General features: G+C 46.4%; 1 protein-coding gene across 1 annotated transcript in view; it reads left to right on the top strand.

Annotated features, from left to right (window-relative positions):
* Window positions 1-21: 21 nt before the first annotated feature.
* The window catches only part of ZCCHC2 (zinc finger CCHC-type containing 2), a 61,689-nt gene continuing 50,012 nt past the window's right edge, over window positions 22-11,698 (top strand). Inside the window, exon 1 of the mRNA XM_040478626.1 lies at window positions 22-748. Coding sequence (XP_040334560.1) covers window positions 41-748 — 708 coding nt within the window. The 5' untranslated portion in view covers window positions 22-40. The remainder of the gene's footprint in view (window positions 749-11,698) is intronic.

Here is an 11,698-nt window from a genome sequence, read left to right as displayed (position 1 = left end):
CGGGCCGCCTGTTGCTGGCGGAGCAGCGGCGGGGGCGGGCATGCCGGGCGGCGGCGGCGGGCCCGCGGCGGCGCTGCGCGAGCAGGAGCGGGTGTACGAGTGGTTTGGGCTGGTGCTGGGCTCGGCGCAGCGCTTGGAGTTCATGTGCGGGCTGCTGGACCTGTGTAACCCGCTGGAGCTGCGCTTCCTCGGCTCGTGCCTGGAGGACCTGGCGCGCAAGGACTACCATTACCTGCGCGACTCGGAGGCTAAGGCCAACGGCCTCTCGGACCCCGGGCCGCTGGCCGACTTCCGAGAGCCCGCCGTGCGCTCGCGCCTCATCGTCTACCTGGCGCTTCTGGGCTCGGAGAACCGTGAGGCCGCCGGTCGCCTGCACCGCCTCCTGCCCCAGGTGGACTCGGTGCTCAAGAGTCTGCGCGCGGTTCGGGGCGAGGGTTCGCGGGGCGGCGCGGAGGACGAGCCCGGCGAGCGCGGGGAGGACGGCGAAGGCGAGGAGGACGCCGAGAAGGACGGTTCCGGCCCGGAAGGCAGCGGCGCCGAGCCCCGGCCCGGCGGCGGGCTGGGCTTCAGGGCCCAGGAGGAACTGCTGCTGCTTTTCACCATGGCTTCGCTGCACCCGGCGTTCTCCTTCCACCAGCGGGTCACCCTGAGGGAGCACCTGGAGAGGCTCCGCACCGCGCTCCGCGGGGGGCCCGAGGACGCAGAGGTGGAGGTGGAGCCGTGCAACTTTGCCGGCCCCCGGGCCCAGGTAAGGCGCGCGAGCCTCCGGGCACCCGCGTTGCGGTCACCGCCCCGGCGGCCTCCCCGGCCTGGCTTTCGGATACCTCTTGGCCGAGCCTCAACCCGGCGCAGGTGGCTCGGAATACCCACCCCACGGCTCCCAGCCCGTAACACTAACTAATCTTCGTTCTGCTGGGCGGTTCAGTTCCACTCTCCCACCCTTCCCCCGCCTTCCTTCCCCCACCCCCCCATGCACACTCAGGCACCCGCCATAACAGAATGCTCTAGAAGTCTCTTCCGTGCCGGAGTTGCCACGGGAAACATGGGGCTCTCAGCCCGGTCCCCTTCTCCGAGGCAAGGTCTCGGGACATTTTTGACTTGGAGCATCTCTCGCCCCAGGTGCTGGGAAAGGCAAAGCGCAAAGGAGACTATTAGCTGCAGTCTGGCCCCGGGCAGCGCCTTCTCTTTCTCGCCATCTGGCGCTCTGGTTACAGTTTAAAGCTCTGCCTTATCCCCTCGCAGAGGTGTTCTAAAGGTGCGCTCCCGGCGTGCTGCCCGTGTCTTCAGCACAAAGGGGCTCTTTTCGCTCCGGCATTGCTGAGTTTAAAGGGGTCGTAGGGTCTTTTGGCTCCTGATTCTAACTTGATGTTCCCAGAAAAAACCCTGAGGTGGAGAGCAGCGAATCGACTCAAACTGGATGGGTATTAGCGCAGGTTGTCTGGGTAAAAAAACAAACAGACAACAACAACAAAAACTGTCTTAGAGCTGGCTGCTCACGCCCTTTACCTCTGGCATAATTTATTTTCTATCAGGCTTCAGTCTTGCCTACATATTTGAAGCAGGGGTATTTGTCGGGCCTTTAATGTAGGCATAAATGTTGTTTTCTAAAAGTTGTTAAACACCAAAATGTAGTCGACAAGAACCCAGACGAATCACTTGTCTCAAACATAAACGAAGATGAAATTATGTAGAGCTGTAAAAGCATCTAATAATAATCTAGGCCCAATATGAAACCCTTGATCCTAACAACTTAATGGAGGGGAGGAGAGTAGGTTTCAGAGTAAAAAACTGTGTGCAATAGAGTAAAAACTATGTACAATAACTTTATTTTCGTGGCGCACAGTTATTTAAAAGGTAGTAGTTTGGTTGCCATCCTTTTCAACTTAGGTGATCTCTAGGATGATCTACTGGAAAAGGGGATTTTTCCCTTTCCCTTCTTGAAAGTTAATTCAATTTATGTGTCTTATGTATCTTTCAGTACTCTGGAACTAAAACCGGACTTTGTAATTTTTCTAAGGGCTGTGTGGACTCCATACCCATCGAATCGAGGAATTCAGGAGCTAGAAGGGATTTGGCAATAATCTAGGCTGAGCCCCTCCTTTTTAAAATGAGGCTTCTATGAAGTGACTCACATTGTAGGATATATTTTATCCAACTCCAATGTAGTAATGCTACTACTCTATTTTCTTGGTGAACTTGAAATTTGGTCATGTAGTGTGTATTTACTAGTAATATGCAACTGTGTATACTGTTGGTAAAAGTCCTTTTCCACTCCTAGCCTACTCACTAAAATAATTCCAAAAAGGCGTATAAGTCACTGTTAAATTTGGAGAAGAAAGCCTGAAATCAGAAGCAATACTTATGTCTTATTTTTTAAAATTTCTTATATATTTCCGAGATAATCTTAGATTGTAGATATAGTAAAAATGTCTCACAGTGGAACAGTTATATCATTCCATTCATATCATTCCCGCAAGGATAACCGATTTCTGATTTTAACTGCCAGGAGTCTGTTTTTCCTTTAAATTTTGCTTGTAATGAGAGGGTCTGAAGGCGACTAGAGAAGGGGAGAGATACGTGCAACCTAGAATAATGAGATTTTTATCTTGACTGCAGTGTGTGGCCTTTTCTGGCATCCAGTGAGTGCTGGGAGGAGTGGGTAAAGTGAGGTCGGGCACTCTGCCATTAATTTCAGCACATTATTTCTCAGGCAGTGCCCTGTGCTGGGGCCATCAGTTGAAATGAGTGAATAAATCATAGGGGATACACGTACTACAGGTGACGCTGAAGGCTATTTTTAGACATCGGTGGCGTGATGAACTTTTTTCTCGGTTAGCACAGGGTTACCGTAGCAAATCATTCACGTCTCATTAAATTGTTCTGAGCCCGCACTTTCCGCTTGTTAGCGTGGACTCCGTGGCCCTCATCTGTGGCTTGTTCTGGCCTTGAAGACATTTCCGCGGATTTTGTTGCTCCCAAGCTGTCACTCTAAAGGCAGTTGATGGGGGTGGGTAGATTTGCATTTTCATTCGCTGCAGTCCAGACCAGCTGGTCCTCGGCCTTCCGCTGGCTGTGCGCGGCCGGCGGGAGAGGGCCCACCTCGGAGTCTGCAGCGAGGCGCCCGAGTGTGGCACGTCCCTCTCGAGGAGGCGCCGCTGCGCGTCCGAGGGCCCCCGGGTCACGCGCCGCCGCGGACAGGCGGACCCGTTTGGGGACCCATCCCTCGGGGCACCTCCCCTCCCCCTCCCTGCAAGATGGCGGCTGCGGCCGCCCACGTGACTGGCGCGCCGGCCCCGCCCCTGGGAGGGCGGGCTGAGGCCGGGCCGCGCCTCCCGGGGGCTCCCTTAGGCCTCCGCGGGCTAGGCCGGGGCGCGCGGGGCTGAGTGGAGAACCACGTGGACGCTGTGCTCCGAGCAAGGCAAGGGGAAATTCGTGTGGCAGCCTTTCATTGCCCCGGAAGTAACCTTTCAGACACGTGTGTAACTTTCCGCCAGGAATCATTCCGTTTCTTATTACTTTGATCCATACAAAACGCACATAAAGTGGAGTTAATTTCCTTTTCCATTAGAATAAGTGTACTGGCCCGGAATAGCGTTTCTGGCTCTTTCAAGACTTGTATTCGATACCTAATATGCAACAGCTTCTTTTTGAAAGTTTTGTGTAAAAAAACTAGTAGAATCTGTGCTTTAATACGAATTTTATGTTAATTATATGCCTTTGAGGTTGACCAGTGCCAGCAAGTGTGTGGTGACATATACCGTCGTTACGATGCAAATAGTCGAGGTGACAGTCCACAAACTTACCACTAGAATATGCTAATTAGTTCATTTTAGACAAATGAAAGATTTAAGTAGATATTTATATTTAAAAGTAACATGTCTTGAGTTTTGTTATGTGATTTAGAGTAAATGTTACATTGGATTATAGCTTAAGTATTGCCTTTAGGAGACTTGTGCGTGAAGTTCATGTTCTTCAAGTGCTGTGGACTGCCAGTCACTTACATAAAATTCAACATACAGTATTAAGTGTTTTAGGAAATTTGTGCGATTGACGTAGTTCTGTGTTAATAAAGTTACACACTGCATATGTAGCATACCTGGAAAAAATCAGTTTTAAAAATGGGTCCCTTATTAGTGGGGACCCAAACTTAGTGGTTTGTTAACAGTAGCAACAAAAAACTGTATTTTAAAAGATACTAGTTTTGTTGCTGTTTCATTGAAAAGAGGAAAGACTGCCAAGCTTCCTATCTTTGCATGCATAAGGACGCTCTGTTCATCAAAATGGATATTCTGCATTTGGAGATTTAGCCCCCAATTAACAGCACAAAGGCAGAAAAACATAAAATACATAAGCTATCATAGTAGTGGTTAGTGGTTAATATTGTTGGTATGGCTGTGTTCTCTGAAGGTCGTGTTTTCAGCATCCTCAAAACATAGTTGCTTGGCAGATAGCTTGAATAAAGCTTAGAAACTGAAATTTTCAGATAGTATTTAGTGCAGTAGATAGTATTTAATGTTATTTGGACTCACAAAAAACATACTTGAATTCAAAAAAGTATTAAGTGGCCGTGGGTCCTTTCCTTAGAAAAATCGATCAAGATACTAAAAAAAAAAAAAAAAAGGAAATTTTGCAAAATTGTGGCTTCCTCATGGCACAGATGAATTAGCCACGTGGTACCTGACAGAGCAGTAATCTCAACTCATTTGAATAGAACACGTAGTGTACTGGTAGTGTTGGGACCTGGAAAAGAAGACTTCAAAAAGAGTTTTGGCATAAAAGCTCCTACTCTGAGATAACCAGCATGTGTATGTGGCAGCTATCCTATGAGAGCACTCTCTAAAAATAAGAGAAAAGTCAGCGGTCAGGATTTCTGCTGTTATTATATTAGGCACTAACAAGATGCTTGCTTTCTGAAAGTGATTTTTAAGAACGGCTCTAATCTCCCGGGTAGTAAATACTTTTATTTAATTGTTGGCCACTGCTGGGGGATTTTTAATTGAACAGTGTCACTGGAGCAGTGGGCGCTAAGATGGCTTTCCTCACTCCTACTGTGGGGATAATAACAGTACTTAGGTGAGATTGTGAGGATTAAACGAACGAGTGCTTGAAGAATAACGTCTGACGCATGATCTTCAATAAATGTTGGCAATTATCGGTAAAAGTTAAGTCTTGTCTGGAGGGTGATGGGAGAAGAGTGGGTAGACCGTCTCACAGACTGGGAGTGGGGAGCAGAAGCAGCCGTGCCTTTTATAGGAAATTTTAGGTTGGTTTGGCTGCAGCGAAGTATACAAGCAGCTCAGCTAATAAATGCCATTTGAAAGAGGCTTTGAGAATATCAGAGTTAGTGATTATTTTAGTAGAAAAATGGGAGTGACTGAGATCCTCCACTGTGTAGGGAAAGTCTTTCTTAGACCACAGTAGGAGGAGAGGGTGGTGGAGATGGGAAGGAAGCAACTTCTTTTCCTCAAATTAACTAGTATGGTATATCTACACCTTTTATGATATTTTTGTGGGGCAGGGCACGGGAAGTGTGCCTTAGAGGCTACCAAAGGCCTTGAAGGGTGATAGCCCGTTTAGCACTAGACTTGGCTTAAATTCCTACTCTGCCGCTCTGTGACATTAACCAGGCTACTTAAGTCCCTGAGCTTCAGTTTTATCTTCGAAATGGGGATAATAACTTTCATTTCAGGTTGTGGTGATTGAATTAATGAGATAAGATGCAAAATAATTCGCATCCTGTCTTGAGCATGAACGTTCTCTTGAGAATGATGCTCAGTGCATTTATCTTTTCCATTGAGATGCCACCATCCATCCAGATGGTTAAATCAGTGGTTTTCAGGAACAGACGTGTTTTTTTTTCCTCTTCACCACTTAATAAAAGTCTATATGATGCAGTATTTTTCATATTCTCTATTATCATACCTCTAAATTGATTGGTGTTCAGGAAGGATGGGTAATTGGAAAGGTAGTGTTTGAGCCATGTATTTGGGGCTGTTATTATTTGTTATTTTTATTTTTTTAATTAAGTAGGCTCCATGCCCATCGTGGGGCCGGAACTCATGACCCTGAGATCAAGAATCGTGTGCTCTGCTAACTAAGCCAGCCAGGTGCCCCTGGGGCAGTTATTTTTAATATTTACATTATAGAGATCCAGTGTGTTACAAATAAACCCGAAGGAAGCATTTCTCTGGGTCACAAATTATTGAAATACATATTTTCTCCATATCGGGTTTGGGGATAGGAATAGGGGAATATATGTATTCCATATTTGGATTATCATTAACTCCCAGGCAACTATACTTAAATCTTTATCCGGTTTTCACATTTAGCTGGGAAACTGGCCTATAATTTAAAGCTATTTTGCAGTTTTTTTTTTTAAGTTCTATGATTGTTACTTCAGAGCACAGCTTGGAATCCATGCACTTAAAGGAACATTTTATACTTTTTCTATAGAAGCTATTAAATTGGCTAATTTTTGGGGCGCCTGGGTGGCACAGTCGGTTAAGCGTCCGACTTCAGCCAGGTCACGATCTCACGGTCCGTGAGTTCGAGCCCCGCGTCAGGCTCTGGGCTGATGGCTCGGAGCCTGGAGCCTGTTTCCGATTCTGTGTCTCCCTCTCTCTCTCTGCCCCTCCCCCGTTCATGCTCTGTCTCTCTCTGTCCCAAAAATAAATAAACGTTGAAAAAAAAATTAAAAAAAAAAATAAATTGGCTAATTTTTAGGCTGATTATTTTTGTCTTTGAGGTATTAATTTTTTTTTTTTTTTTTTTTGGTAAGAGCAAAAAAAGACCTGCACTACCCCGGAAGCAGACTGAGCTTCACTTTTATCAACCTTTTTTCATTATGGAGGACTTGTAACAGAGGATGCCTTGTCACAAAAGCCTCCTTCATGCAGTCTATGTGAACAGTCACTCTGGAAGCGTGTTTGTGTTTTAGGTGGCAGAGCTGCTGGGTGCCCGTAGTCCATTTCCCTTCTGTTCTTCCTATGCTCCAGGGAACATTTGGCCTCTCATTCCCCTCTAAATGTCTTCGCTCGTTCGGAGTGTTTCATGCTTATTCAAGAAGTAATTTATTTGAGGTCAGATTTAGGTTTTAAAAAGGTCACTTTGGCAAGTTGTTTGGTCTTCACAAGTTTCAGGCTGCTCCGAATAAAGTAGGGGTATCATCGCTGTTTCTTGCATGTAATTGCTGTGAAGATGAACCTGATCACGTGTGTGAAAATGCTTGGCAGACAAGGGTGAGTTGTATATATCATTTGATCTGTCCATCGTTCAAAGAGGGAATAGCACAATTTGCAGTGGATGAACAGAAATGCAAAAGTTGGAAGAGCTGATAGGGTTTGGGTTACAGGGGACCTTGACAGTCTGGTGAGAGGAGTAGGTTGTCAACACGCTGCTGTGAAAGCCATTGAGGAGACGTGTGCCCGCGCCAGTGGTGAGTCTTCCTAGAACAGCCACTGATGCTTTCTTTAAATGCGACGTGTGTGAAAAGCGTGAATCGTTGATTCAGGGAAAAAAAAAAAAAATCTTCCAGACTAATCTGGTTCTCTCAGGGAATGATTTTACTTCTTATCACTCTGATTTGCTTGATGACCCTAATCCTCTCTTCCCCTCCTACCCTGAATCTACTCTTTGCTCATCCTTGCTGTCACCGTTCTCTTTTGGGACTTTATTCCTAACGGATTCCACTTCTGTCAGCCTTCCTACCTCTTACCTGTTGGATACTCCTGCCAGTATGTCTTCCTAAAGTAGTATTTAATCATCTCACCTGCCTCACAGTGACGGATGGAGTCTGGCCTCCAGTAGGTCTTGGGACTCAAAATCCCTTTTTCCCACTTTTTTCATACATCATGCCTCCCAGTCATAGCTGGCCTATGTCATCACCTCTTGCATGATGTTTTCTGGAATTGCCCCTGTGATTCTTTGCTGCTTCTGAATTCCAGTAGCATGTATATTCTGTGCTGTAAATTTGGTACTTCTATGATTTTTTTCTGTTTTTTTTCAAAAATATTACTTTGAAATATTTTTAACTTATAAAATTGACCTTTCCGCCTAGATTTTAAGTTCCCCAAAGGCTTAGACATCGTGTTCCTTTTTTTTTTTTTTTTTGGTCAGCATTGCATATATCATACAAAATCACTTAAAATTTCCTATGCTTAGGCTTTTTAGACATGGCTCTGAAAAATACCAATATGATAAATTACTTTAAAACAAAGTACATTAGGAAGTTTTTTTTTTTTGTCTTGTATGACTTCTATTTTTCAGCTACTTTAACAGTATTTGTAGCTATATAGTCTAGGCACAACTTTTTTTGGAAATCATAAAAGGAATTGCTTCTTTTGAAAAGCATAGAACAGTATATATTTGAACTGAATCTTCAATGAGGAAATGCTGAGTAGGTGTATTTATTAATTATTCTTTTAAAATCAGACCATTTATAGTCCAAATTAACTAAGTTTTGTGTGCGTGTGGGGGGGTATAAATTGGTGCAAACGTATGGATGACGTTTGATAGAATGGAAAAAGTCCTAAATTAGAAACCATTTTCTTATTTGAGTAGTTGTTCGTAGTTGAGTTCCAATTTATGATTTGTTTGAGGACCAGCAGGAGTCAGATACGGAGTTGAGATAGTACCTTGCTTAGGATCAGAAAATTGAAAACTTAACTTTGGTCACTGAAGTGAGCCATCTACAGTCTAAGAGTTGGGGAAGTTTTTGCTTCGTATTAGGAATATCTTGTTGGGATAGTGAAGAGACATGACTTTACCCCGATAGAATTGTCTTTTGGGGAGGGGAGTATCAAATTATTGAAATTCACTGCTGGTGCTCGAAGCGACAACATGATCCCATAGTGTTGGGAGAGTACGTCTTGTGGAAGAGGCCATCATGCGAACAGAGAGGGTGCCTCATGGCAGCCGTGGCGTGTGGCTTTGTTAGTCAGGGAAGGTGCCTCCTCTAACAGGTGGCGTTAAACACAGTCCTCCTAATGCAGTGTTTCTCAATCTGTCATGTTTACCAACCGATAAGTCACTGTCAAGGATCCTTTCTGAACTCTGTAAGCTTCCATTTCTGCATGCTTCCAGGAATGTTTCCCCACCGGAGCTGAAGGCTGTCCATACCTTTGTCCGGCCTTCCATACCTTTGTAGTTTGTGGTCCAATATAGTTCCCACCTGTCCACGTGTCAGCTACACGTGCCACCTACACATGGCGCTATTCACGTTGAAAGCAGCAACCTGAAGGCAGTTTTACAAGGAAAACCTCAAGGCCAGTGATGTTTTCCTGGAGTGAAAACTGCTGCCCTTGCTTGTCTTCCATTCTCCACTGCTCTCCTCCTCAGTAGCCTTATCAGCCTTCTTTTTTTCTTTTAATGTTTATTTATTTTTGAAGGAGAGAGCAAGAGAGACACATTGTGAGCAGGGGAGGGGCAGAGAGCGAAGGAGACACAGAACCTGAGGCAGGCTCCAGGCTCTAAGCTGACAGCACAGAGCCCGACGCGGGGCTCGAACTCACAAGCTGTGAGATCATGACCTGAGCCGAAGTTGGACGCTTAACTGACTGAGCCACCCAGGCGCCCGCCCTTAGCATTCTTTTGCCAACTTCCCTAATTGCGCATCCTACGAGTTCAGTTCTCTGGAAAAGACAACTTCAACAATTTTAATGGTTTTTACATTTGTAATGAATTCACAGAGTTCCGCAAAATGCACAGAAAGATACAGTGACGTTTCCATCTGTCATCGTGTTCCACCCACCCAGTTGTAGTCCACCCCTACTCTGCACCGGTCACTGCCGTTAGTGCACAAGTGTCATGGTGAGGAGAACTTGCGTAGCTGCAGTTGCTGTGGCCAAGTCCGGTCTGGGGGCCGTGGTGGTAGAGAATACACGCGGGCTCAGTGAACTGTCTGCCCTCTCTCCCCGCCCCCATTCAGTAGCTACAGTGCACTTACCCTGGCTTTAAGATGGTTCTTTCGGCCACATTCATCTCGATGAATCACCTTATCCCCACACTTGTAGCCACACTAAGTTCGGAAGGAAGTGAGCCTGCGATCCTAGCAGAAATGCACCTGGGCGGTCTTGGAGCGGCTGAGTGTCGCTGTCCCTCCTCTGAATGGTGCTGCAGTCACGGACGGTACAGCTTTCACACGCTGCTTACCAGTCTCGTCTCTTCTCACACGGCCTCTGCCTTTCGTCATGTGCTGGAAGATGGTGCAGACAGAACTTTGGGTTGGGGTGCACTCTTTCATGGAGTAGACATGAGGCAGGCGCCTGCCTGGTCCTCCACAGCCTCCTCAAGAGGAGTGAGTAACTCTCACATCCTTCCCAGCTTCTTCCCTCTTTTTCCACCGAAATGGATGAAATTGGCCATCTCAGTATTGTTGCTAGTAACGAATCATTTTCTAACATGCAAGGCTTTCTATGAATCTTGCATAAATAATAGCTGCTTTAGTTGCAGCCTTGGTTATTGGAAGAAGAGAGTTTAAAATCTGTAACTGTATAACAAGTTATCCCCAAACTTACTGGCTTAAATCAACACCATTTTGTTATGGTTTCTCACGGTTCTGTGGGCCAGGGATTTAGACAGGCCACTAAGAGCAAGGACAGCTCGTCTGTCGTGGGGTGTCCGGAGATGCAGCTGGGGACTGGAGGTCATCTCCCAGTGTGGTCTCTCTAGCGTGGCATCCTCAGGGCAGTGGCACTTCTTACACGGTGTCTCGGTAGGCCCAGGCTTGCAAGGCTTCTTGCCCTGCCCTCTCCCATCCCGGAATGTTCCTTCCCTCATTCTGTTGTTCACGCAAGCCTCGAGAGCCAGCCCAGACCCGCTGGCTGTGGAATTAGATCCACCTTTCAGCGGAAGGGGTATCAAAGTATTTCTGGCTATATTTAATCTACCACAAAACCTTAACAGGAGGTTGTTGTTATCCTCTGTCTCATTGGATGAATGTACAGACATCTGAAGAAGTTTGTACATTTTTTTTTAAGTTTATTTTTGAGACAGAGAGAGAGAGAGAGAGAGAGAGACAGAGCACAAGCAGGGGAGAGGCAGAGGGAGGGGGAGACACAGAATCCGAAGCAGGCTCCAGGCTCTGAGCTGTCAGCACAGAGCCCGATGAGGGGCTTGAACTCAGCTGACAGAGCCCGATGAGGGGCTTGAACTCACGAACTGTGAGATTATGACCTGAGCCGAAGTCAGACGCTTAACCGACGGAGCCACCCAGGCACCCCAGTTTGTACATTTTTAAAAAGCTGAGACAGTCTTAATTTCTGCTTTTTTAAAAAATACAGATTGCCTTGGGTTTTTTTTTTTTTTTAACGTTTATTTATTTTTGAGAGAGAGACAGAGCATGAACGGGGGAGGGTCAGAGAGAGAGGGAGACACAGAATCAGAAGCAGGCTCCAGGCTCTGAGCCATCAGCCCAGAGCCCGACGCGGGGCTCGAACTCACTGACAGCGAGATTGTGACCTGAGCTGAAGTCGGACACTTAACCGACTGAGCCACCCAGGTGCCCCTCCTTGGTTTTTTTTTTTTTAAATTAAAGTTTTATTTACTTTGAGATAGCATGAATGGGGGAGGGGCGGGGGGGGGGGAAGAGAGGGAAAATCCCAAACAGGCCTTTCACTGTCAGTGCAGAGCCTGACGTAGGGCTCGAACTCCCAAATTGTGAGATCATGACCTGAGCTGAAGTCACAAACTTAACCAACAG

Source organism: Herpailurus yagouaroundi, unplaced genomic scaffold, assembly GCF_014898765.1.
Source record: "Herpailurus yagouaroundi ecotype Mexico unplaced genomic scaffold, PumYag 142, whole genome shotgun sequence".
Lineage (NCBI taxonomy): Eukaryota > Metazoa > Chordata > Mammalia > Carnivora > Felidae > Herpailurus > Herpailurus yagouaroundi.
The sequence above is the reverse complement of the archived record's forward strand: the minus strand, read 5'-3'. Positions and strand labels throughout refer to the sequence as shown.